The 26,908-nt window shown below is 43.2% G+C and overlaps 1 protein-coding gene across 1 annotated transcript in view; it reads right to left on the bottom strand.

The window, feature by feature from the left end:
* Positions 1-17,172, bottom strand: part of IRAK3 (interleukin 1 receptor associated kinase 3) — a 54,698-nt gene extending 37,526 nt beyond the window's left edge. The window contains exon 1 of the mRNA XM_043562968.1: positions 14,031-17,172. Coding sequence (XP_043418903.1) covers positions 14,031-14,337 — 307 coding nt within the window. The 5' untranslated portion in view covers positions 14,338-17,172. The remainder of the gene's footprint in view (positions 1-14,030) is intronic.
* Positions 17,173-26,908: the final 9,736 nt, after the last annotated feature.

Here is a 26,908-nt window from a genome sequence, read left to right as displayed (position 1 = left end):
TCCTTTGAACTGATCTGTTACATGGGCCCTCTGTATCCCCAGAGGAAGATGAGGTAATCTGCATGATAAAACCCCCTGCTCTTCTCCCTAAGGGAAAGAATCTTGCCAGGAACAATCCTTTTTTTTTTTTTTTTTTCCTTTAAGTTTTTGTTTATTTATTTTGAGGGGAGGGGGAGGGGCAGAGAGTGAAGGAGAGAAAATCCCAAGCAGCTTCTCTGCTGAACTGGGGCTGAAACCTATGAACCGTGAGGTCATGACCTAAGCAGAACAATACTTTTCTTTTGCTAATAATTTTCTTGCCCCACCATCTTTCCTGGAAGATAATCTTCCATTTTGTACAACTCCCCGGAACTCCCTTCTACTTGCTAGACGGAATACTGACTGATTCATGAATTATTAAATAAAGCCAATTAAAATCTTCAGATTTACTTGGTGGAATTTCATTTTTTAACAAGTTCAAACATTTGTTGACTGTGCTAGTAGTATAGTAATTGCATACGTCAAGTGTATATGCAGCAAGAAGAGGGGTCCCTAACTAAAAATGGGGGCCTCATGGAGGTGCCTGGCTGGCCCAGTCGGGAGAGTGTGCAACTCTTGATCTTGGGATTGTGGGTTCAAGCCCCATGTTCGGTGGAGAGATTACTTAAAAATAAAATCTTGGGGCGTCTGGGTGGCTCAGTAGTTTAAGCGTCTGACTCCAGCTCAGGTCATGATCTCGCGGTCCGTGAGTTCGAGCCCCGCGTCGGGCTCTGGGCTGATGGCTCAGAGCCTGGAGCCTGCTTCCGATTCTGTGTCTCCCTCTCTCTCTCTGCCCCTCCCCTGTTCATGCTCTGTCTCTCTCTGTCTCAAAAATAAATACAAAATTTTAAAAAAATAAATAAATAAATAAAATCTTTAAAAAAAGGCGGTGGGGGGGGGGGCACCTGGGTGGCTCAGTCGGTTGAGCGACCCATTCTTGATTTCGCCGCCCAGGTCATGATCTCACGTTTCATGAGATGGAGCCCTGCGTTGGGCTCTGCACTAACAGTACAGAGTCAGCTTGGGACTCTATCCCTCTCTCTCTCTCTCAAAAAGATAAGGGCATCATGGAAAGCTTCCTAGAGGAATGGTTTCTGGAGCCTGAGCCAAGTTTAAAATTATGCATACTTCTAAAGAGAGGCCGATACTCAAGGAATTATTGGAATTAATATACTATACTGGGGAGAAAAAAAATCATGGGAATTTCAGTTGGGAAACAAAATAAAGGAATGAACTGTGAACCCCAAAAGTAGCCTACATTGTCTTCAAAAGAGAAGTCTCCATCAAGAGAGAGGACCCTTGTGGCCCCCTGGGTATACACATGAAAATGTGTGTTTATTCGTGGCTCTGCCATTCGCCTATGGTGCAACTCTAGGCAAGTCACTGAGCAATTTCAAACTTCTCATCAGTAAACATCCTCTGAAGTCCATTTGAACTTCCTCCCAAAACGGACACTAAATTTGGTTGCCCCTCTCTGGTCTGCTGATTATAGCAGCACTGACCTTAAAATACCTCTTCCAGTCTTTAGAACACTTCCCAGTCTCCAGATTAACATTCCAACAGGGGAACACTAAATATCAAATCTCAGCAAAGTGAAAGTTTAGGTTTCTACTTTTTCTATTAGTAGATTACTTGGCTGACATTTATAGAGTATCAGGCATAATGTACCATATAAATTAATAATACTTATACAACATACAGCAAGCTTTTATAAAGAAAATAAAATAAAACAGCTCCGTCTCAGGGCGCCTGGCTGGCTCAGTTGGAAGAGCATGTGACTCTTGATCTTGGGGTCATGAGTTCAAGCCCCACGCTGGTGTAGAGATTACTTAAAAAAAATTAATTAATTAAAAAAAAAGCAAACAGTTCCCTCTCTACTTTAAAACTCTGGATAAGACATGACCTGATTTTGGGATGAGACATGAAGGGAGATGACAGCCTTGTGGGCTACCACAGTCAGGGAGGAGTATGAGGGTGGGACGTTGTCACCAGCTAGACCCCAGGACCTGGCCTTTACTATCCACCTGCTACACGCATTAACTTTTGTGTTACATTTTTCCCTAAGCTCTACTTTCTGGCTTTTCCCTTAACTCAGACAAATGAAACCCAAAACCACCCCCCCCCCCAACAACCCCAGGTGATGGCGACTGCCTTGACAAGACCTCCTGCTGGCCCAGACCACCCAGATCATTTATGCTCAACCAGCCTGGAGCTTGTGCGGCTGGCCCATGGAGTGAGCTGTGGAATAACTTATGATTATCTTTATCTCATTATAATACTAAAATCTCCACCCAAGGAGGAGCTTCAGTGTCATTTACATAACACACGATGTCATATTGTCATGTTTCCTTAAGGTGCATGTGTGATGTTATGCTCACCTCTACACAGGAAGACAAGGCTTCCCAATCCAAATATTCATCCTAACACTGAACAAAAGGAACCCATTCACCCTCTCTCAGGCAGTCATGGCTTTGGAAGCCAGTCCCCATGATCTTATTTGCCGCATACAAAAGTTTTCTTTGTGGGAAAACGCAACCTGGTGCAGTTTCTGACTCACCAAGGCACCAACTCATGTTTGTTCGGTTACGACATCAGCTCACTTTACAACAGGGTTGAATTGGGACAAAACAGAAGAGCCTGTCAGATGGGGAATTGTTCCAGAAATGAAGGAAAGGGCCTGAGAGGGCAAAGAAGAGGCCAGTATGCTTAGAGCAGAGGGTTCACGTTAAAGAAAAGGTGAACAAGCCCCATGGGGTCTCCCTGTTACCTTTGTAGGTACGCACTTGGCACATAGTAGATGTTCAATACGTATTTGCTGAGTGACAGAGGCCCTGGGTGTTAGCACACAAACTTAAGCTCTATTCTGAAAGTAAACAAGGCCAAAGATTTCTGAGAAGGCAGTGCAAAGATGGAAGCTTTAGTTTTGGGAGGATCCATCTGGCCGCAGAAGTACCAGGAGTCTCATATACCATATTTGCACATAAAAAGGTAAAAACATTTTATGGCTCACAATTCTCACAGTAGAAAAGGAATGGTTTAGGGGCACCTGGGTGGCATCCAACTCTCGGTTTCAGCTTAGGTCATGATCTCACAGTTTGTGAGTTCAAGCCCTGCGTCGCATCAGGCTCTTTGCTGATAGTGCAGAGCCTGCTTGGGATTCTCTCTCTCCCTCTCTCTCTCCCTGCCCCCTCCACTGCTCATGCTCTCTAAATAAATACACAAACAAACTTAAAATTAAAAAAGGAATAGTTTATAACCCCAAAGGAGATCTAGAGTTAACTTTTCAAGTCCCAGGGAATATCGGATTTCCCACATCATTCTAGTCCCCAGTTTTCTTTTTCTTTGTTCAGTTTCTGAATTTCCCTTTTAAGAGTGCAACAGGCCATGATTCTGTGCTCTCCCACCTTGTGACTTGAGACACAACAGATACCAAAAGAGCTGAGGTTTTACTTCCCTAACACTGACCAGGATCAAAGGGTTCTGAGTTTGCACCAGGTCTATGGAAAGCAAAGGCATTTTTCTAGTAGCAACAGTTCATGGAGTATAACTGGCCCAGGCTCAGTTGAAATGGATACCGCATGCATGGGTTGCTTCCAGGATAAGAAACGAAATACATTTTCTCTTTCTCTAACTGGTGATTCATAGTACAAACCTTAATAGCTTTTCTTCAATGATGATGCATTCTGCATAGAAACACCACTAACGAGCATTATCAGCATCCATAAAGTGTATAATTCATTTAGGTCAAATTCCAGACAAGAGCTTCAATGTGATGATACAGGAAGGCAAACTCTTGACATGTTTATTAGTCAGATCCTTCCATATTCATAGTTTTCTCTAATCCTTTCCTGTTTTCTTCCAGAACATAGATCTTTGTTTATTCATGGCACTAAACAAATAAAGAGTAAAGTTCTCAATGACTAATTGTGTTGTTAAACTTGAGAGCATTCTAAATGAAAAGATAAATTAAGAAAAATACGCTGTTGGGGCTTCTGGGAGGCTCAGTCTGTTGAGCGTCCAACTTCGGCTCAAGTCATGATCTCCTCGTTCCCGAGTTCCAGGCCTGCATCGGGCTCTGTACTGACAGCTCAGAGCTTGGAATCTGTTTCAGATTCTGTGTCTCCCTCTCTCTCTCTGTCCCTCCCCTGTTCTCTCTCTCTCTCTCTCTCAAAAATAAATAAACATTAAAAAAAATTTTTTTAAGAAAAATATGCTATAGTTAAGTATTGTTTAAAAAAAATTTTTTTTTGGAAGGCAAATCTTTTCTTTGAAAGGCATCTTGGCATAACAGAAGCCAAAAAGTCCACCTGAACAGTTCAGATTAGTTTATCTGAAGATACTGATTGCTTAATACTCATTTGACACTCAAAGGTCCTTTTGGGCTCTGTTTGAGAGAGCAAGACTATCTAGGTAATGCTTAACCACTGGGGAATTCAACTGCAGAAAGCACTCTCCACATGCAAATATGTCTCTGAAGGGATTTTTTAGACTAATGCAACACACCCTTGTTTGGAATCTTTGTATTTGCATATAACCACAAGTCAAAACCCCTAGTAACTTAAGACTGCACTCTTGCAAAGTTTGTTTTGAGACAATATAATGGGAAAAGGAAAAGAAGTCTCTCTTTCTTCCTACAAAGCACACAACGCAATTAGGCATTCTTTTAAAAGAACATTTAAGATTGAAGATATTTTTAATTCCAAAAGAAATAACACAAGTCAAATGTGTCAGTTAGCTCAACTCCTCTTACCAGACTATAGCATTAACACCCACTAGCTAAACATAGGGGAAGGGAAGGAAAAATAAGATAAAAAGAGAGAGGGAGGCAAACCATAAGAGACTCTTAAACACAGAGAACAAACGAAGGATTGCTGCAGGGGAGGTGGTGGGGGGGGTGGGGGATGGGCTAAACGGGGGATGGGCATTAAGGAGGACACTTGTTGGGATGAGCACAGGGTGTTATATATAAGTGATGAATCACTAAACTCTACTCCTGAAATCATTATTACACTATATGCTAACTAACTTGATTTAAATAAAATTAAAAAAAAACCCACTAGGTAATAAATTTTACAAGAAGTAATTCTTATCCATACTTAAGCTTATGTTTACATTTTACCTGAGCAGTACTCATATTCCATGGAAGGGCTATGCATGATTATTCACATAGCCTTCTGCCCTACTCCCTCCTCAATCCCAGACTCAGGTAAGGACCTAACATTAACTACCTCTGGGAGAAAATTTTACAACAGTTCACCCTGAACACCAGCATTTCAGTCTGAAGCAGAGCTGTGTAATTCCTTACCCAGGTTATGATCAGTACTATCTCCCCATGTTTTCTTCCTTTGTTAAACTTCTTTATAAAGTGTGTACACGCCAGGGCACCTAGGTGGCTCAGTCGGTGAAGCATCCGACTTCGGCTCAGGTCATGATCTCATGGTTTGTGGGTTCCAGTCCCGTGTCGGGCTCTGTGCTGACAGCTCAGAGCCTGGAGCCTGCTTCGGATTGTGTGTCTCCTTCTCTCTCTGCCCCTCCCCCACTTGCAGTCTGCTTCTCTCTGTCTCTCAAAAATAAATAAATGTGTAAAAAAAAAAAAATGTGCATAGGCCTGTTGCCTACCTTAAATTGGAAAATCCCTAAAAGCAGGGACCATGACTTGTATCAGGTACAACGCTTTGTTTGATATTTTGCCGAAGAAGGTTTTGGATATTTAACAGACATCTGTTCATTATTCATTCAATCGCAGATATTTATTGAATGCCTACACTGTACTACGTACACTTTCAGATGCTAAAGGAGTAAGCAGGACATAAGGCAAACAAAAAATTCCCTGCCTGTGAGAAATAAGCCCACTGACCCAATCAAAGGAGGGATGTTGAGACTCAGAGCACAGTGAAGCGAAGCTTTAATCAAACGTTCTTGCAAGAGCGGGGTATCTAATGAACAGGCAAACTGGGGGAAGTCACAGCAGACAACTTATCTCCTAGTATGTAAGCCCCTCCCCTGGTTCCTCATTGGCTGAGTACTATAGCAGTGACAGCTTACCTGGATGTTGCCTGTCCCCACGTAAGGCAAAAAGTAGTCTGACTGGCACAAATGTACATTCCCTGAGGTGACACAGAGACCTTCAGTCCCTTTTCCCTCTGTTCTTTGGCGCATGTTCATTGCAAAGCCCGCAAAAATAAGCACAGGAAAGAGAGAGGGGAAGAACCAGGAAGCGAAGTGTCTAAGGGTTTGGGACTCCACTATGGGGTGAGGGGGCTCATACATATTCCCAATAGGTTGCAAACTATCGTTAGGCAGCACAGCTTTTATTTGGTATTTCTAAAAATGACTCCTCCCGCTTACTTCTCACACTGTCCCCTTGAAGCTTACTTCTAGATTGGCAAAAAAAAAAACAAATAAAAATCTACAAAATATTTGAAAGATGGTAAGTGATGGAGAGAAAAAGGAAGCAGGAAAGGGGCATAAGGAGGAGGGGAGTGTCTAGTTTAGTTTAGTTTAGTTTGAGAGACAGAGACAGTGTGAGCAGGAAAGGGGCAGAGAGAGAGGCAGAGAGAATCCCAAGCACTGTTGGGCAGTGCAGAGCCCAACAATGAGGCTTGAACTTGCAGAGCTCCAACTCACAGACTGTGAGATCACGACCTGAGCCTAAACCAAGAGTCAGAAGCTCAACCGACTAGGCCACCTAGGCGCCCTGGGGGGGGGGGGGGGGTGTTGATTTTAAAAGAGTGATCAGGAGAGATAAGAGTTCATCAAAAACACAAAGGAGGTAAGGAGATGAGCCTCAAGGCTACCTGCAGGAAAAGGTTCCTTGCTTGTCCGAGGAGGCCAATGGAGCTGGAGTGGAGCAAACAAGAAGGAAGTGAGAAAAGGCATGTAGGACTTTGGTGTTTACCGTGAGGTGGGAAGCTACTGAAGGGTTCTGAAGAGGACAATGATATAATATCCCCTGCATATATACTTTAGTTCACCGGTCGGTGGCTGTGCTGAAAAGAGACTCGAGGAGGGCCAGGGTGGTAGCAGCAGGGAGCCCAGTTAGGAGGCCGCTGAAATTAGCCAGTGGGATCTCACGGTGGGTTTGGACCAGGAGGGCTGTGGAGGCTGTGGTAAGAGGTGATCAGATTATTAGATAGATCCTGAAGGTAGAGTTACCAGTATACACTGAGAGACAGGGTGTGGCTTGTGAGAGAAAGCTAGAAGTCACAGAAGACTAATATTTTCGGCTTGAACAAATGAAGGATGGGGTTGCCATTAGCCAAGATGGGGGAAAACTTTGGGGGAGGGAAGCATTTCTGGGCTGTTAAGTTGGAAATATCTGTCACGTAGGCAAACAGAGAGATGGTACTGATGTCAAGAGGGAGACCTAGGCTAGAAATGTGGCATTATTACCATACAGATGCAATTGACAAGATAGTGGGTAAAGTAGATAAACAGAAAAGAAGAGGGCCATGGACTAATCCCAGGGGCATTCGAGGAGGTCAGAGAGATAAAGAGGAACCTGTAAGAAGACAAGAAAATGAAGAGAGTGTGAATTCTAGAAGTAAAGAAAGTGCTTCACGGAGAAAGGAGTGATCAATTATGTCAAATAAAAAGAGACTGAGAACTGACCATTGAATTTAGCTGCTGTGACCTTGGATGAGAAGAATTTTAATGGAGCAGTGGGGCATGAAACCCTGACTGGAGCGGGTTCAAGGGAAAATGGAGGGCCTGGAATATAATACACAGAAATTTGTCTTAAAGGGAACAGAGAAATGGGGTGGTAACTCAGAGTAGAAGTGAGATCTAGAGAGAACACTGCAAGATCAGAGAAATTACATGGTGGTCAAGAGAACACAGGCTCTATTCCACTTTCAGGGAGGGGAAGCATAACTCTCTCTTCCTTAAGTGTGGGCTGCACATGGTGACTTTCTTCCAAAGAGTATGCCAAGAGGGAGAAGTATCGGTGTAGAAAACAGACAGACACTACCTCAGCTATGGTTAACAGCAACAGCGCTAAGTCATGTAAACAGTGGGCACCCTTGATATGATGTAACGAAAATAGCACTTTACCTCTGCCTCTCAAAAATCCATAACTTCAGTCTAGTCATGAGTAACACATCAGTCAAATCTTAGTCAAGGGACATTTTACAAAACTGTAGACCAGTGCTCCTCAAAACTGTCAAGGTCATCAAACACTAGAAAAGTCAGAGAAATGATCATGGCAAAGAGGAGCCTAAGGATACATGATGGCTAACTAACCTCTGGATGGGATCCTGGAAGAGAGAAGGGGCGTTAGGTAAAAATGAAAGAAATCCCAATAAGATATGGGCTTTAACAATAACATATCGATATTGTAACAAATGTACCAGACTGTGGGGGATAAGCTTAGGAATCCCCCAGGGCCTACACCAATGGGTTAACAGGGCATAAAGAAACACAAAGTCATAAAATGCTCACACCCGAGTTTGGGTAAACAGATTGGCACTTTAAGGATAGGGAGGCACAAAGGTGGCAAGAATAGGGAGGCACAAAGGTGCCAAGAATAGGGAGGTGCAAAGGCACCCCAAAACAGGGAAGGGGTGCTGAACCCCTAGATATACATACAGAGAGGCAAAGGCCTGAAATAGAATCGGCACAAAGGTGCCCAATACATAGGAATAACAAGATTAGACATTCAGGGTGAAAGCACCCCAAGTTTAGTACTACAGCAGAAAGCTGCTTTCATAGAAGAATAGGGACAGTTTAGGTAAATTGGTGAATTGGACTCTGGACCTCTGCGCTGCAGGCAAAGCAGCCAGAGTGGAGATGGTTAACAAAAGAAAAGGTGTCTTGTTAACCCTGAGGTTATTCCCCCTGTCTGTCTCATCCCCTAGGCTGGCAAAGATAAACAGACACGGTGCCTCCTGTCTGCCGTTAACAACCATCTACCCATCTGCCCGGTGCCTGGATTTTGTTTTATATTGACCCAAACCCCAAACACTGTATATCTTCAAAATTCCCTTTTCCCCCTCACATCCACAAGTTAATGTTCCGAGTTTCTTTGTCTCTTTGTACACACCTATCACGTTTGCAAGCCTTCTGATCTGAATAAATACGAGGCAAGGACCCTTATTCGGGGTTCTTATCTCCCCCCCCCCCCATTAGCCGTCTCTCGTTTTAATCCTGCATCCGCTCTTTTGCTAGACAAAAGAGAACTTTAGACTTAGATTCTACAACACCAGACTAGTGTAAGATGTCAATAACGGGGAAATTGAGTGCAGAGTATGTGAGAAAGACATTAAATATATAAGAATTCTTCTTGTCTGTAAATTTAAAACTGTTCTAAACAATAAAGTCTACTTAAACATTTGTAAAATTTTTTAAATCTATTTTGAGACACAGAGAGAGGGTGAGTGTGTGTGTGTGTGCGGGTGCACAAGCAGGGGAGAGGCAGAGGGAAAGGGAGAGAATCCTAAGCAGGCTCTGTGCTGTCAGTGTAGATTCTGTCGCAGGGCTCGATCCCACGAATGAACTGGGAGATCATAACGTAGCCAAAATCAAGAGTCGGACACTTAACCGACTGAGCCCCTCAGGCACCCCTAAACATTTTTTTTAAAAAGAACATAGGCTCTGGAGTTTGACCATCTGATTAGAAACCTAGTCTGTGCTTTACAAGACCACGACTTGAGGTAATTTGCTTATATTCTCCGAGAGTCAGTTTCCCTACCTATAAATGGGAATAGGAAAAGTGACTACCTCACAGGATTTTTGTGATAAAGGACACACTCCATAAAGTGCTTAGCACAGAGTATCTGGCAAAGAGTGAACAGTAGATGGCAGCTACTATCGTTATTATTCCTATTATTTTGTCTTTAATATTCAAATACATATTTAATGTAATTTTAAATTTAATGATGAATTAAATTAAAATGAATGAATAATAATTGCTCTGATAATTTCTTTTTTTAAGAAGAGGAAATCTAAATACAACCATTATAGACTATCTGTAAAAGGGTCTCCTTCTCAATGTATCATAAGCATTGAAAGGCTTCAATTTAATTCGAATAACACTCAATAACCCTCTACTGTAAAGTAATGAAATGACTTGCCACCAAGTACACATGTTCCCATGTCTGTAAGATAGTATAAAATAAATAACATTTTCGATTTGGGCTCCTACTTTCATTGCGAAGCCATAAAATCATCACCAACCAGAGAATGTTAACCTAGTGATTACACTATTCTTAATAACAATACATGATAAAAGTGACTTGAAGAGGGGCGCCTGGGTGGCGCAGTCGGTTAAGCGTCCGACTTCAGCCAGGTCACGATCTCGCGGTCCGGGAGTTCGAGCCCCGCGTCAGGCTCTGGGCTGATGGCTCAGAGCCTGGAGCCTGTTTCCAATTCTGTGTCTCCCTCTCTCTCTGCCCCTCCCCCGTTCATGCTCTGTTTCTCTCTGTCCCAAAAATAAATAAACGTTGAAAAAAAAAATTAAAAAAAAAAAAAAAGGAAGAAAAGTGACTTGAAGAATAATATGTAGAATACGTTTAAAGATAAAGAAAATTAAGTGGAGGAGCACCTGGGTGGCTCAGTTGGTTAAGCGTCCAACTTCGGCTCAGGTCATAATATCACGTTCGTGAGTTCAAGCCCTGTGTCGGGCTCTGTGCTGACAGCTCAAAGATTCTGAGAAGCAGACAGCCTGCTTCAGATTCTGTGTCTCCCCCTCTCTCTGCCCCTCCCCTGCTCGTGCTCTGTCTCTCTCTCAAAAGTAAATAAACAAAAAAAGAGAAAAAAAAGAAAATTAAGTGGAGAAGTGAAAGAGTGTGGTAAAATAACTGTTATGTGTATATATTTTTTAAATGTTTATTTATTCATTTTGAGAGAGTGCATGTGCCGGCATAAGCAAGGGAGGGGGAGGGAGAGGAGGGGAAGAGAGAGAGAGAGGGAGAGAGGGTGAGGGAGAGAGGGAGAGAGGGAGAGAATCCCAAGCAGGCCCCGTGCTCAGCACAGAGCCAGACGCAGGCATCGAGCTCATGACCGTGAGATCATGACCTGAGCCGAAATCAAGGGATGGACACTCAACTGACAGAGCCACCCAGGCGCCCCCAAAATATCTGTTATATTAAGATGCCACTAAAGAAGAGAATTTGGCCTAAGCAAAGGCTCCCAAACCAGGCTGGGCTTCAGACTCACCTGTAGGGCTCAGCAAAAACCAGAAAGATGCAGGATCCTCAAAGCAGCCCTACTGAATTGACAGCTCTGAGCCATCTGTGTCTTTAAAAGGTTGCACAGATGATTCCGGCTTGCGAACGACTAGGCTGCCATATGATCTATCTGTGGTGGAGCTGCCTTTGCAAATATAGTCTGATGTTCACCATCATCAAGAAAAAACACAATCGGCTTGAGACAGTCTTACCTATTACGGTTGTTCTCTATATGGAATCTAGACACTCTGTATCTTTAGGCTCTCCACTGTCCTGAGCATAAATAGGGCTGTCTCCTTGATTCAGTCCCCTAACACTCTCCTCCCTCTACCTCCTAAGGTCAAGTTTTCCCTCCCTGCACCTCTTCCCCTATTTCTCCTTTCACAGTGCCAATAGGGAAACGGCATACTTAAACATGGGCAGTTGCCTTCAACCACCCTGAATTGAGCCAGGCTTCCTTTCTTGCTGAACCAATAATTCATGAGGCAGCTGGTCTGTTCTAGATCTCCTTTCAGAGCTATGTGGTCCAGCTATGTGCATAATAAATTATAGCTAGGGAATCAAGGGCTAGACATTTTAGATTCTTCTCCTATGAAAGAATATACAAAGGGACAATGGCCAGACTATATATAAAAATAGAACTGTGACCCACAAGATGCATCAAGCAGCCCAGGATGCCAATCTACTACCTAGGGTGCCTAGCCTGGGATGTTATATTAGCATCTGTAGCAACTAGTCCAGGAAGCCAAACAATAATCGCTACAGCAATCAGCCCCAAATAGTCAGGACTTGATCAACAAGGGACAGCTTTCCCAATTTTTGCCCCTGCTTCCAGTTTAGGGCCATCTGGAAAAAGTCAAATATGCTCCCTGAACAATCACATAGAATGCTCTCCTGCTAGTTAGCTTGTCCATAGCTTCTCCATGTCAACTGCCTCCAGTAAGGGCAGACCTGAAGCCTTCCCCTTTTTTCCAACATAAAGCTTTTCCACTCCTCAGCTTGCCTTTGGGTCTCTGTCAGATGCGAGTGATGGTGGCTGACTCCCTTGCTTGGAATAAACAGCCCGAGCTTGTTCTCATTTGGGTGGTCTGATTTCCACAGCTAGAAAAATGGGGCTGCATGTGTGAAATGGCTCACTGAATTGTTCTCTCATGGCTGAAATGACTACATTTTGGAGAGGCTGAGATACAGCGGAAAAGAGCACAGAAGTCAGGACCCGCGACCCTGAGGAAGTCAGGGTCGGGAAGTGTAGAGTGGCTGTAGGTTAAGGGCACAGGCAGTGGATCCCAACTGCCATGGTTCGAATCCTGGCTCTGCCGCTCCTTAGCAGTGTCAATTTGGGCAAGTAACTTAATGTATATGTACCATGATTTCCTCCCCTATTGAAACAGTGTGATGATAATCGCACCTACCTCCCAAGGGCAATTGGAAGTGTTATATGAGACAGCCCAGGTAAAGCACGAATATCTGTATTTCAGTGCTGAGAGAGAGAGAGAGTCCAGCAATTCTGGGCTGGACTTCCTGAAAAGTGGCAGTGACCTGGGACTGAGGACTAACTGCCCCTTTCAGATGGGACATATGTTCTTCATTTCCAGTCTTCAACCTGACTTACTCATTTAGGATAGCTGCCTGGCCCTATTCATTACCTGTGGGTTGGACTAAAAAAGTTTCTCTCACAAACGTAGTAATTCCAGGAAACCAATGGGTGCTAAAACTGCCCATGTCATTACCCATTTCAAAAAGATCTGGTGTGGAAAGGATCTTACCCCTCAAACGCATACTGGAACTCTCTATGCTTTCCAGAAGCCAAAGAGTCAAGCACCCTTTTCTGAGATGTTTACATCAGGGTCATACTTTGAAAGTGACAGAGCTTATAATATAATTTACACTAACTCAAAGCCCAATGCCATATTCCAGAATCTGTGACCATATTGCTCATCAACACAAAACTTTTTTCTCATAGGTCTTGTGCTATTGTTTAAAATAAATGAATAAGACAATTTCAGAGAATCAAGGCTAAGTTATTTTGACAGGACTGTGTTTATTTTCAATCATATTAAATGTGGCATCATGGAAGATCAAATCTAACAAAAACCCCTGTACTTATCAAAACAAAGGATTTTTGTCCGAATTCTGGTGAAGACACTCAACACTTGCCAAAAGCAGTCGGTTGCCCAACTCACCAATGGCTGCATAAAATGGGAATCTTAAAAGCCAATTTTCTAGTTTAAAATAAAAAGCCAGCATCTAGCATAAACTTTCATGCCACAAATTGGGTAAATAAGCCAGAAATACTTAATGAGGAAAACTGGGAGCCACATTAATTACAAATCGTATTCTACTTTAGCATTTCACCTGAAATTTAAGGAAGGTGGGTGTACTTGGAAGTGGGCTGAAAACACCAAAGGGTACAGTGAAAGGCACAAAAATGTTTTGATATGAAGATTCTATTCTGGGGTAATTTTGCAGTAAGAGGACATCACATAGGCGTGCTGACTGAAAATACTCTGAACCAAGCAAAGGAGGCACAGTTGATAAATATTAGATGGTTTCACGCGGGTTGCCGCTTTTCCCAAGCCTCTGCTCACTTAATCTTGCACAGACACCCCAAGTGTCTTTGAAAGAGAGGGGGGAGCTCTCCTTCGGGCCTCGGGGCGTGTTTGCCTCCTTCCCGGGGCGAGGAAAGGGCAGCCTCCCCGTCGGAAGACCCCGGAGGCCGCGCGGCCCCATGCGGGCCGGACCGCGGGCAGCCCGGCCGCGAAGGCGGCGGGCCCGGCTGAGCATGCGCGCCGCGTCCCCTCCGCCCCCCGCCCCGCCCGCCCCGCCGCAGCGGCGGGCCGCGCTCACCTAGGCCGCGCCAGCCCAGCGCGCCGTCGCAGCTGTCCAGGACCGCGCACAGCTCGCCCAGCAGCGCCGGCGGGAGGTCGAACAGGAGCGTGTGCGCCGAGAGCGTACCGCGGGCCCCGCCGCTCGCCGCCGCCGCCGTCCAGGCCATGGCTCGGCCGCCGGAGACCAGGGGCCAGTCCGAGGAGGGATGCGGAGCCCAGGCCTCTCCGCGCTCGCGAGGTGCTATTACACAACCGCGGAAATCCTGCGTCCACGACGGCCAAGGCTGCAGAACTTGCCGAGCCCGACCAGGGGGCGGGCCCCACATGACGCAAGGCGCTGCCCGGCAGAGATGCCCCTGGGGACGCCCGGCCTGGCGGCGGGGTCTCCCCTGCGTCTGCGTGGCCCTCCTCACTGGCTTTTACGTTCTGAGCAGGGCTTTCGTCCCTCCGGGTTTGGGACGTGACTGGAGAGGCAAAGAGCGAGAGCCGGGGGAAGACCAGGAGGGCAGGGCTAATGCAGGAGAGTCTACACCCCACTCTGCCTGCCCTGGCATGGGCTGTCTCCTGGCGTGGATGGACAGAAGACCGGTCAACAGTTCTTTTAAAAACGCGTTTTGTTTTACCCTGCCAGAAAGCGATACATGTGTCCCGAGGCACTCTTGGGAAATCCAGAAAAACTGACAGGAGAAGATCGTCGCTCAGCTGAAGACAACCATCCGAAACGTTTGGCGCATTTCCCTCCCAACTTTTACTGAAGTCGAACAGGTAAAAAGGTGCACATACGAAGTGATTGCTGGAAGAGACCAAAGAAGATGCCAACAACAGGAACGCAAAAGAGAGAACAAAGCAGAAGAAAATTGTGCTCGTTTTCTTCCAGACGCTGCCCATTCTCCACGTTGCTACTTGGTTTTTCTACATTCTTTTCTCTCTGGGCTTTCTTGATAAAACATTGTTCCGCTACTTTTCCTAGTTCAAAGTGTGTCGCAGACTGTTTTGCTTTCAACGTGGAGTTTAAGCAAACTTGGCTGTTGTTTTGAAATATTCTGTCACGGTATGCTGTACCCACCGCAAGCATGATACGAATGCTACTGACAAAAAAGAGGAGATGCTTTGAAAGTGCTGAGAAAAATCCCAGCCTTAATGAGTGGAGTGGACAATGGCCATCAACCGAACAATATCAACCCTGTTGAAACCTTTCAGATTTGTACTCTTTGGCAATGGCGCCCCCTAGAGACCAATAGTTGATGGTACACCATCGTTTATTACCCCTGACGCTACCTGAATCCCAAGTCGTTCTCAGCTGAAGTATACCACAAAATATACTTGAAAATTGGTGAAACCAATACCGGTTGGGCAAAGGTTTCTATATGCCTTTGTTCAAATAGCTGAAATTTTGTCTATCTGTACACGGTTAAGAAACTCTATACCTTTCAAAGGTACTACCTGAATAAACAGCAACAGGCAGGATACAAGTATTTGGTAGCTATTGGATTGGTGAATTAGTACGATGAGAGATCCAAACTCAATTACGCAGAGGATCCAGGAATCACGGTTGCTGAGTGAAGCAGTCAACAAGGCCTGCTTTTCCAGATCTTCTGATTTACAGGGAAGCAAGAATTTTATGGGAACACCATAGTATTTGAAATGTATATGGATTATGTGAAATTTCTTGTATTTTTAATGTTGGCAGTTAGTATCAGCCCATGCTCTCTCTGTATTCCTTAAAACTGCCTTTGATTTCTGAATTTTATATCATCAGGTTATATCGCTCACTGTTCTTCACCATTGCTGTCATCCACTGCTCTCCCCCACCTTAATTCTTCCCTCTCATTTTTAGACGATATAGCTCCTGCTCACTGCAATTCTCTCCAATACTAGCCCTATCTTATTTGATGATTTGAAATCTATGTAGAGTAGATGATAATCTTTCCAATACCCTGTCCTGTGAGTTCTTTGACCGATCCTCCTCCAGTAATCTTATTCTCCACCCTATTTCAGCCACTCACTCCCATGATCATTCCCTTGAACTTGTCATTATCGACGGTGCCCCTTCTGTAATTTCTATTTCATGAATCCACTCTCAGACCACATCTCCTGTCCTTCCAGTGTATCCCCTCTAGTGCTCTGACCCCAACAATTCTTCCCCCCGCCCCACCTTCCCACCCCCGTAGGTTACCAAATCCAAAATCTTACCACCTCTTCTCTGGCCCCACCCTCTTAATGTCCTTACTTCTCTCTTTATCCATAAAATCCACACTCCATGTTTCTAATCCCTCTCACATATGCCCTCCATTCTCTTGCTCCTCTTTGGCTTTGTTGAGCTGCCTTGGCACATCTACCATTCTGATCAGATACAATTTTCTAATTTTTGGCTCTGCCTCCCGTGCACCAGAATGTAGCTGGAGGTGGAGTGGGGAATAAAAACCCTGTTAATTGGACCCAATTTAAAATCAAAGCCATGGGGCGCCTGGGTGGCTCAGTCGGTTAAGCGGCCGACTTCGGCTCAGGTCACGATCTCGCGGTCCGTGAGTTCGAGCCCCGCGTCGGGCTCTGTGCTGATGGCTCAGAGCCTGGAGCCTGTTTCAGATTCTGTGTCTCCCTCTCTCTGACCCTCCCCCGTTCGTGCTCTGTCTCTCTCTGTCTCAAAAATAAATAAACGTTAAAAAAATTTTTTTTAAATCAAAGCCATGACTTTCAAATGGGTCCTTTATGCTTCCAGGTTGTCACACTAAGTGCCCTTTGTTCACTTACTCTTCAGGTCCCCTTGACAACTATTCTATGCCTTCTCTTTTCCCAACTCCGTTTACCTTCTCCTCCACCCTTCTGCGCAGCCAATGATCTTGAGAGTATTTAGTGAAAGTACCGAAGTATCAGAAAAAAACATCCACAGACTCTCAGCACCATCAGCACCACATTTATCTGCCCACCAGCATCTGCAGGGACATACACGCCCTCCCTCCTTTTCCATTAGTCAATTCTATCTAAGTCTAATCCCTTCACTAGTGCATCCGATCTGATCTCCTGTCTCCTATTCAAAGATATCAGGGCAGCCGTTCTCACTCTCAGCTACACCATCAATTTCTCACTCTTTGCTGCATTAATTCCATCGGCATACAAATATGATGTTATTTTTCCATCTTAAAATAAACCAAAAAAATTTGATATGATTTCCCCCCTTTGATGCCATAATTACCCCCATTTCTTTACTCCTTTTTGTAGTAAAGAGTTGAATCTTCTATCTCCAACTTTTCTCCTCTAACCTTCTCTTAAACCAACTCCTAAGCCACTCCTCCTACCTTACTCCACTGAAATGGCTCTCAGGGTCATTTATGTCCACATCATTGCTAAATATAACAGTCAATTTTCAGGCCTCATCTTACTCAACCTATCAGTAGTTTTTCTGTTTTTGTTTTTGGTTTTTTTTGACATTTATTTTGAGAGAAAGAGTGCACACGTAAGCAGGGGAGGGGCAGAGGAAGAGGGAGGGAGAGAATCCTAAGCAGCCCCACATGTGGGGCTCAATCTCACCAAACCGTGAGATCACAACCTGAGCCTAAATCAAGAGTCAGATTAACCAACTAAGCCACCCAGGTGCCCCAACCTATCAGTAGTTTTTGACATAGGTGATCCCTCCCCTCCTTCTTGGACACTTTCTTTGTTTTCCAAATTCTCTTACATTTTAGCCTACTTCACTGGTCACTCTTCAGCTTCCTGTGCTGTCTCTTCTCTTCTTCCTTAACTCTTAATGTTGGAGTGCCCCAGGGTTCAGTTCATAGTTCTCTCTATGTACACCTACTCCCTTGATGATCTCAACCAGTTTCAAGGCTTTAAATACTATCTATCTACCAAGGACTGCCAAATGTATATGGTTAGCCCAGACCTCTCCCTTAAACCTAAGACTCATGTCCGAAATTGAACGCTTGATCCTGTCTCCTGAACCTGTTCTTCAACATTCTTCCCCATCCAGGTCACTCTATCCTTCCAGCTGCTTGAACCAAAAGCTAGAGAGTCATCCTTGACTCCTCTATTTCTTCACAGCCCATGTTCAACCCACTAGCAAACCCTGTTGACTCTATTCAAAATATATTTAGAATCACACTTTTCTCCACCTCCACAACTGCCAGCCTGGTTTGAGCCATCATCATATCCTGTTCGGTTTACTGCAGTTGTCTTCTAACTAAAGTAGCTTCCACTGTTACAATCTATAGACTGTCCTCAACACTGCAGCCAGATTCATCCTTTTAAATCAAATCTGACTATCTGATTATTTGACTATGTAAACTAAATCTATTTAGAAGCCAACAATGGCATCTAATTTGGGTCAGAATAAAAGTCAGACTCTTTGTATGATCTGCACTCTCTCTCTCCTCCCACTCTGCTGTCACCTCTGGTCTTATTCCCTTGTTCATTCTGCACTACCACACTGCCTTCTTGTCGGTCTGTGAACACACTAGGCAGAGTCCCACATCGGAACCTTTGCACTTGCTATCCCCTTGCCTACTATGCTCTTCCCATCTTGCTGCAGTCTACCCTGCCCTCCGTATTTGAAATGGCACTCAGACTCAGGCTGGCGTGTGACTACAACAGCCAATAATACATGGCTTGGAGTACCAGATCTCATTCAAATTTCTCCTTCTGGATCTGAACAGGAACATGTGGCAGCTCTGGCCATTTCTGGAACCATTTTGCAACCACATGGAGATAAATATTAGAATGAAGTGAGCCTTGGGGATGGTCTCGGGAGAGAAAAAAACAGATCCTTCATAATGTCATTAAGCAGCTCTTTTGTTCTCTCCATGGAGAATGTCCTGCTTATGGGCTTATAAATTCTATCACATAAATTCCTTACTAAGTAGGTTTATAAACTAGGAATCTTGTGTTTGCAGCCAAATGCATCCTGATACACTGAACAGACATTCGGTGATACTTCCTATTTTGTTGATGGCCTGTAAAACTGTGGGAAGAAAACTAACCTCTGTCCAAAACTGGAGTTCAAATGCATACAGCTATATCTGTGAAATGTCAGATGGGCATGGAAACTGGATGGTAGAGGGAGACAACCAGGCCCCTGAGAGAAAGTAAGTGTTGGTAGAGAACGGTTCTGACAGCACAGACAGAAGCGGTATGAAGTTCCAGACGCACATGACACTACACTGAAATCCACACAAACCCAGACCCTGAACTGCGCCCTGCCCACCCACTCCCAGCATACGTGCTTCTGGCAAAGAGAGGGCTGCGGTTAAACCTAAAACTGTCTCACTGTGTGACACTTTTGCCACGGGAACTTTTGCCTCTCCAACTCTGCCCCCCATCCCCCTGCCCCTATATTTCATATACTAGAAGAAGAGCTTCCTTCCTAGCTGGAGATAAGAGAGTAATGAACTACACGGATTACGAAATGGAGATGCCGAGGAAACCCTAAAGGCTATGGCCCAGATGGCACAATAGCACAGATACACAGTATTATCAGTGGCAAAGTCCCAGCTAAGCATAGACATCAAAGCCTAAGATAAAAAATCAGGTGAGGAGGAAACTAGAGGAGTCAGATAACAGCTCTTTGTATACATGGAAAACTTTTCTTGGTGGCAGTTACTTACCCAGCATCCCTAAGGATGAATGTGCAAAGGACACCCAGCTTGTGGAACATAGATTTTCTGGTTTGGGAAATAATTTTCAAAACAAAGATCACTAGCGTATTCCCTCTTTGAGCCTTATCCCGTCCCCCGGCCATAGAGGGTCCTAGGTACATTGGAGTTCAGGGGTGAGGTAAAGATCAGTAATGGGCGAGAACATTTGTGGTGCATATTACTTGGTAATTCTATGAAAGAAAAGTTGGGTGGTTTTAGGCCTTCATCAAAATGACCTAGTAGTAATAACATGCAATAATTATTCCTCCAGTTCAGTGTGGATTTTTAAATTTTTTTTTTTAACGTTTATTTATTTTTGGGACAGAGAGAGACAGAGCATGAACGGGGGAGGGGCAGAGAGAGAGGGAGACACAGAATCGGAAACAGGCTCCAGGCTCTGAGCCATCAGCCCAGAGCCTGACGCGGGGCTCGAACTCACGGACCGCGAGATCGTGACCTGGCTGAAGTCGGACGCTTAACCGACTGCGCCACCCAGGCGCCCCCAGTGTGGATTTTTAAAGATTAGGTTTGCATTGTCTTATAACTCAACCCTTCCCCATTTAAGATACCAAAACCAGTGTTCTAAAAATCTATTACTTTGCAACATGATCTATATTAAAATTTTAGCAATTATCCTTTTAGGGTTGAAGGAAGGATAACTGGTGATTTTATTTTCTTACTCTGTGTCTTCCAAACTTTCTAAAGTCAACAGCTATTGTCTATTAGAAAACCCTCAACTAGAGAAAATAATTTCTTCCAACATTTTCATGCTTCATCTCATTTCACTATTTTCTTCTTAAATCATTTTCCTAGTATTTCTCACCTCGAAGTGTGTGGCTATAATAACTTTTGCCTAGTCAGCACTGCCTTCTAAAATCTGATTTTTATAATTGAATAGTTTTCCGTCAAGGGCTTTCAATATTAGCTAAAGCTCTATTTTTGAAGCAAACATTTATTTACTTCTAGAAGAACCCCAAACATGTGAAATAAATCTGAGATTATGGCGGAATGTTTTCTTTTGCAGTCAAGTATCTACTCAGACTGTTTGCAATTTGATAATGGAAAATGGCTTAGACATCCTAATCCAACTTCTGCACTTCACAGATGGCTAAACTGCTGCTGGCTAGAAGAACTCTGGAGGCAACGTTTGTTGGAAAAATAGATGAAAAAAAATCTCATTGAGGATTTCCAAAGTTTCCTTGTCAAGTTATAAGCACAAATCTTGTGCATTTTCCATCTCAAGGATTTGGCCCTCCTTTCCTTGTTATTTAGTAAATCCCCAAAATAAATCCTGTCTGTTCAAGCTGGCATTGAAAATGTCACAGACTGCGTGGTTTAAATAAGAGAAATTTATTATTTTTTTTCACAGCTCTGGAGACTACAAATCCCAAGATCAAGGTGTCCACAGGGTTCAATTTCTGGTAAAATCTCTCCTGGCTTGTAGATGGCCTTTCCTGGATGTGGGCACACGCACACAGACACAGGCACACGCACACATACATTCAGAGAGAGAGAGAGAGAGAGAGAGAGAGAGAGAGAGAACACAGGAGCACGCAGGCCAGCATTCTGGTGTGTTTCCACTTATCTAATCTGATCCTATCTAGTGTCTCATCTCCTCTTCTCTGATCTGATCCTATCTGATCTGACCCTACTCTTATGACCTCATTTAATCTTAATGAATTCCTTCCAAGCCCTTTCTCCAAATCCAGCAACAATGGGAGTTAGAGCTTCAACATACAAATGGGGGGCACACAAACATTCAGTCCATAACAAGCCCTTTGCACATCAAGAAATGATGTCACATCATTGGGTCTCAGAGGACGCATTCTAAAAACACTTGGTAATTTAGTTATCCACATCTTCTGGCCTGTCATGGCCATCATAGTTCTTCTTGTTCCTACTGATTTTGTTTCATTGTTCTGAACCTTTGAAACAAAAATAAAGGCTTGGGTTTTGAATCCGGCGCTGTTGATAATGAAGGCAATACCAAGTCTGTATATGAAAATATTCAGCATAGGGGCGCCTGGGTGGCGCAGTCGGTTAAGCGTCCGACTTCAGCCAGGTCACAATCTCGCGGTCCGTGAGTTCGAGCCCCGCGTCAGGCTCTGGGCGGATGGCTCGGAGCCCGGAGCCTGTTTCCGATTCTGTGTCTCCCTCTCTCTCTGCCCCTCCCCCGTTCATGCTCTGTCTCTCTCTGTCCCAAAAATAAATAAAAACGTTGAAAAAAAATTTTTTTTAAAAAGAAAATATCCAGCATATTTGGATTTAAAAATACTAGTAATTTCAGATCAAATGGCCTTTCCTCAGGGCTTACTCTGACAGTTCCATAGCATTGGTCCCTCATCACACCACCTTTTGTGAATTTTTGCCTTTTTTTGTCTTTTATGACGATACTCAGTGTTTTCCTACACTCCTGATGGTTTCTTCTGTTTTCTGAACTGACTCTTCCTTTGGCTTATACCATGCACTCACAGGCAGAATTCTAGTGATCATTTTATTCCAGGTCTTGAAGATTTCATATAATCTCATTGTTCATCTGTTACCTCTATGTGGACCATGCTCATATTTGTGCCTTTAGTCCTAAGCTGTCCTATAGATTCCCTTCTCACTCCCCACCTCCAGTGTTTACTGAACAATTTCATTTTGATTTCTTTCTTTCATCTCAATTCAGCATGCTCCAAACTGATCATTTCCTAGAAAATCAGCTTTCTTGTGTCTGGTCACATGGGCCAAAAGAACTCTTAGTAATTTTGATTGACTGACTGATCAACTGATATAGTCAGAAGAACTTACTGAGCACTTGCTATGCCAGACATTACACTTGGTGGTGCGTATATCCAATAAATCACCAAATGTTATTCTTCTGTAATGTCTCTCCTAAGTGTCTGGGTCTTTTCCAATTTGTACTAGTTATTTCATATTTGGATTTTTTTTAAGTATCTCCTACCTGATGAACCCCTAATTATTTTTTAAGATGCTATTGAAAAGTCACCACCTCTGTGATGTAGTTTGACTGGTGGGCTCCCATAAAATACATGTAAGTCTTAACCACTGATATCTTTGAATGTGACATCAACTGGAAATGTAGGCATACATGGAACATATTGCAGATTTGGTTCTAGACTGCTGCAATAAGGCAAATATCGCAATAAAGCGAGTCGAACTAATTTTTGGTTTCCATATAAAAGTTTATACTACACTGTATTACACTAAACTGTAGTGTATTAAGTGTGTAATAGCATTATGTCTAGGAAAAAAGCATACACCTTAATTTTAAAATATTGCTAAAAATGCTAACTATCTGAGCTTTCAGAGGGTCATAATCACTAATCAGATCACCATAAAAACATAATAATGAAAAAGTTTGAAATATTGTGGAAATTACTAAAATGTGACAGAGACATGAAGTGAGAAAATGCTGTTGGAAAAATGATACCAATAGACTTGCTCAATGCAGCAAGTGGCTCAATGCCATAAATCTTGTTTTTTTTTTAATGTTTATTTATTTATGTTGAGAGAGAGAGCGTGCGTGCAAGCAGGGGAGGAGGGGAGAGAGAGAGAGAGAGAGAGAGAGAGAGAGAGAGAGAGAGAGAATCCCAAGCAGGATCCACCCTGTCAGCACAGAGCCCCAGCACAGGGCTGGATCCCACTACCTGTTAGATCATGACCTGAGCCGAAATCAAGAGTTGGATGCTTACCTGACTGAGCCACCAAGGTGCCCCCTGTAAACCTTCAATTTGTAAAAAAAAACACAGTATCTTCAAAGCACAGTAAAGTGAAGCACAATAATACAAGGTATGCCTGGAAAGTCTCCGCAGATGTAATCAAGTTAAGATGAGGCCATAGTGGATTAGGACTGGTGTCCATAAAAAGAGGGAAATTTGGACATGGAAACAGAGGAAAGAAGGCCTGCTGCTGCTGATGGCAGAGGTTGGAGTGATGCAGCCACAAGCCGAGGAAATCCAAGGATTGCCAACACCAGAAGCCACTAGAGCATGGAACAGATTATCCCTGAGAGCCTCTGTAAGAAACTAGCCCTGCTGACAACCTAATTTCAGACTGGTGGCCTCCAGAACCGTGAATGAAGAAATGTCTGTTGTTTTAAGCTACTAGTTTGTGGTAATGTTTTACAGCAGTCCTAGTAAACTAAAACACTCTGTGAAACCGCTTATAATCTCCCCCAGAGCTCTCATTTCTTTTGCAGTTTCTTTACTTGGCGTGTTTTTTTTTTTTTAACTTTCTATTTAATGTCCTTTAAGTAAAGGGAAAAATATCACTTAAAACTATTAGCACGAGCTTTATAATTGATCTTTATATTGTGCAATAGCAGTTTATTTTTTAATATATATATTTGTAATGTTTACTTATTTTTAAACTTTTTAAATGTTTATTGTTTATTTTTGAGAGACAGAGACAGAGCCAAATGGGGGAGGAGAAGACATAGGGAGACACAGAATCCGAAGCAGGCTCCAGGCTCTGAGCTGTCAGCACAGAGCCCAAGGCGGGGCTGGAACTCACAAACCTTCAGATCATGACCTGAGCTGAAGTTGACGCCCGACCGACTGAGCCATCTGGGCGCCCTTGTGCAATAACTGATTTAAAATGCAAACTCCTATGTGGATCATCCAAATTACAGTTTGCATTTCATGGCCTATATACGCATATGTATTTCATTCTTAACTAGAACTGTGAAAAAACTGCATAAAACTAATTCATATATATATTTTTAAGCTTATTTATTTTTGGGAGAGCAAGAGAGAGAGAGAGAGAGAGAGAGAGGCAGGGAGACAGGGAGACAGAGAATCCCAAGCAGGCGCTGCACCGTCGATGCAAGACTCGAACCCACAAACTATGAGATCATGACCTGAACCGAAATCAAGAGTTGGACACTTAACCGACTGAGTCACCCAGGACCCCCACTCGTATATTTTTATTTCACTTCTCTCTACCTTCAGCTTACATGTCAGGAAAAGAAACTATAGTTGTCCCTCTTACCCTTTCCTACAACATCTTCATTTTTAGTGTTAGTGGCTGGCTAATACTGGGAACTGACACAAGTGAAAAAGGATGTGATAGGATTCCTTGGTCATTTATGCTTCTTAGAATACCGTTGCCTTCTTTCTACATTCACAGTAAGTTCACAGCCCTTGGCACAGTCTGTGCTCTCCTTTTCCTTCCCTTTACTAACTTGTATGTATAATACACTTACCTTGTACTGGTTTTGTATCTACTCTAACTTCCATTCTTTGTAGTTTCAATAGAATTCTGTGCTCACGGGGCATCTTGAATGCTAAATGCAAATGGTTGGCAAAGAGTGGACACTCATATATTGTGTGTACCTCTTCTGCTCATGCTGCATTGTGCTTCCACTCATACAACAAAAGTTCAAAGGCAAAATTATTAAGTATTTCAAAACGGTGACAACTGAGCATTAAGCCAAATGCAAGGCCCTTGTGAGAGCAGGGCTCTGTGCAGTTGCACAGGTTGCATGTCAAGGAAGCCAGCTCTAGTTTAAGGGTCCCAGTTAATCCACAACCTTTTTAATACTTGGTATTGTCCACCTCTTAATTTTAGCCATCTGTGTGGAGATACTGTGACATTTATTTGCATTTCTCTGATCCTTAATGACGGCAAGCATCTTTTTATTAGCCATTTGGCATATGTGTGAGTGTGTGTGAGAGAGAGAGAGAGGTAGAGAGAGAGTGTGGTGTGCTTATTTGAGCCTTTTGCCTATTTTTCTGTTGGCTGCCTGTCTCTTTTTTTCTTCTTGATTTGTAACAGTTGTTTTTATATTCTGGAAAGGAGCATTATGTAGATTTCATGTGTAGCAAATATCTTCACCCATTTTGTGACTTGGTTTTCATTCTCTTATATTTTGATTACTAGAAGTTCAAATTTTTTTAAATTGTTTTAATTTAAATTATTTTTTAAATTTACATCCAAGTTAGTTAGCATATAGTGCAACAACGATTTCAGGAGTAGATTCCTTAGTGCCCCTTACCCAGTTAGCCCATCCCCCCCTCCCACAACCCCTCCGGTAACCCTCAGTTTGGTCTCCATATTTATGAGTCTTCTGTTTTGTCCCCCTCCCTGTTTTTATATTATTTTTGCTTCCCTTCCCTTATGCTCGTCTGTTTTGTGTAAGATTTTATTTTTAAATAATCTTTACACCCAATGTGGGGCTCCAACCCAAAACCTAAGACCAAGAGTTGCACGCTCCACTGACTGAGCCAGGCAGGCACCCCTTAAAATTTTAATATAGTTTGTCAACATTTTCCTTCAAAGTTAACTGCTAGTTTGTATCTGGTTTCAGAAATCTTTGCTTTTCTCCAAATCATAAAGATATTCTCCTATATTATCGTCTTAAAATTTTATTGTTTTGTCTTGCACATGTAGATCCATAATCCATCTGGAATTTATTTTTTTTACAACTGGAAAGAGGTAGGGGATTAAATTCTACAAATGCTGCTTTTAGTTAATGAAAAGATGGATTGGCCGCGCAACTCCAGTTTGTCCCATTTAGCAACTCCTTTTATGATTTTATATTAAAATGGGTAATATGGGGGAGCCTGGGTGGCTCAGTCGGTTAAGCGTCCCGCTCTTGATCTTGCCTCAGGTCATGATGTAATGAGTAGTGGAATCGGGCCCCGTGTGGGGCACTGCGCTGAGAGTGTGGAGTGTGCTTGGGATTCTCTTTCTCCCTCTCTTTCTCTGTCCTTCCCCATTTGCACATGCATGCACACTCTCTCTCAAAATAAACTTAAAAAAATTAGTAATATGCTTCTAAAATGAAAATCATAAAAGGTAAGGTTTTGTTTTGTGTTGTTTTTGGCTCATCTTTTTGGAAGTGAGTTTAGTTCTTTTGACCAAAGCTTCCAATAACATCAAGTTGAAGGATTTTGTTTCAGAATAGACAGTTCCACAGCTATTCTGAGCTCCACCTACTAAGTCTTTTGAGTGTTTACGGTTAAAGTGGAGACTGGGTGGATGTGAGTGGATCAAAGCAAACTCATCAAAAAACTCCAAGGACCCCTGGGACGGTATTACTCTGGGAATACCTACATCTCATATTTGTATTTGAATGACAGCAATACCATGAGTATTCACTCTGATCCATCGAATTTGCCTCATCATTTGTTTTAGATTAAACCAATATTCCCTTTTTCCTGCCTTTGGTCATGGCTCTCTCCAATGTATTCTGCATCTGGCACACAGTGATCTGGCCTTTATTTATCTATCTAGTCTCTTTTTTTTTTTTTTAATTTTTAAA

Source organism: Prionailurus bengalensis, chromosome B4, assembly GCF_016509475.1.
Source record: "Prionailurus bengalensis isolate Pbe53 chromosome B4, Fcat_Pben_1.1_paternal_pri, whole genome shotgun sequence".
NCBI classification, from domain to species: Eukaryota; Metazoa; Chordata; class Mammalia; order Carnivora; family Felidae; genus Prionailurus; species Prionailurus bengalensis.
This window is presented reverse-complemented; position numbering and strand designations above follow the sequence as displayed.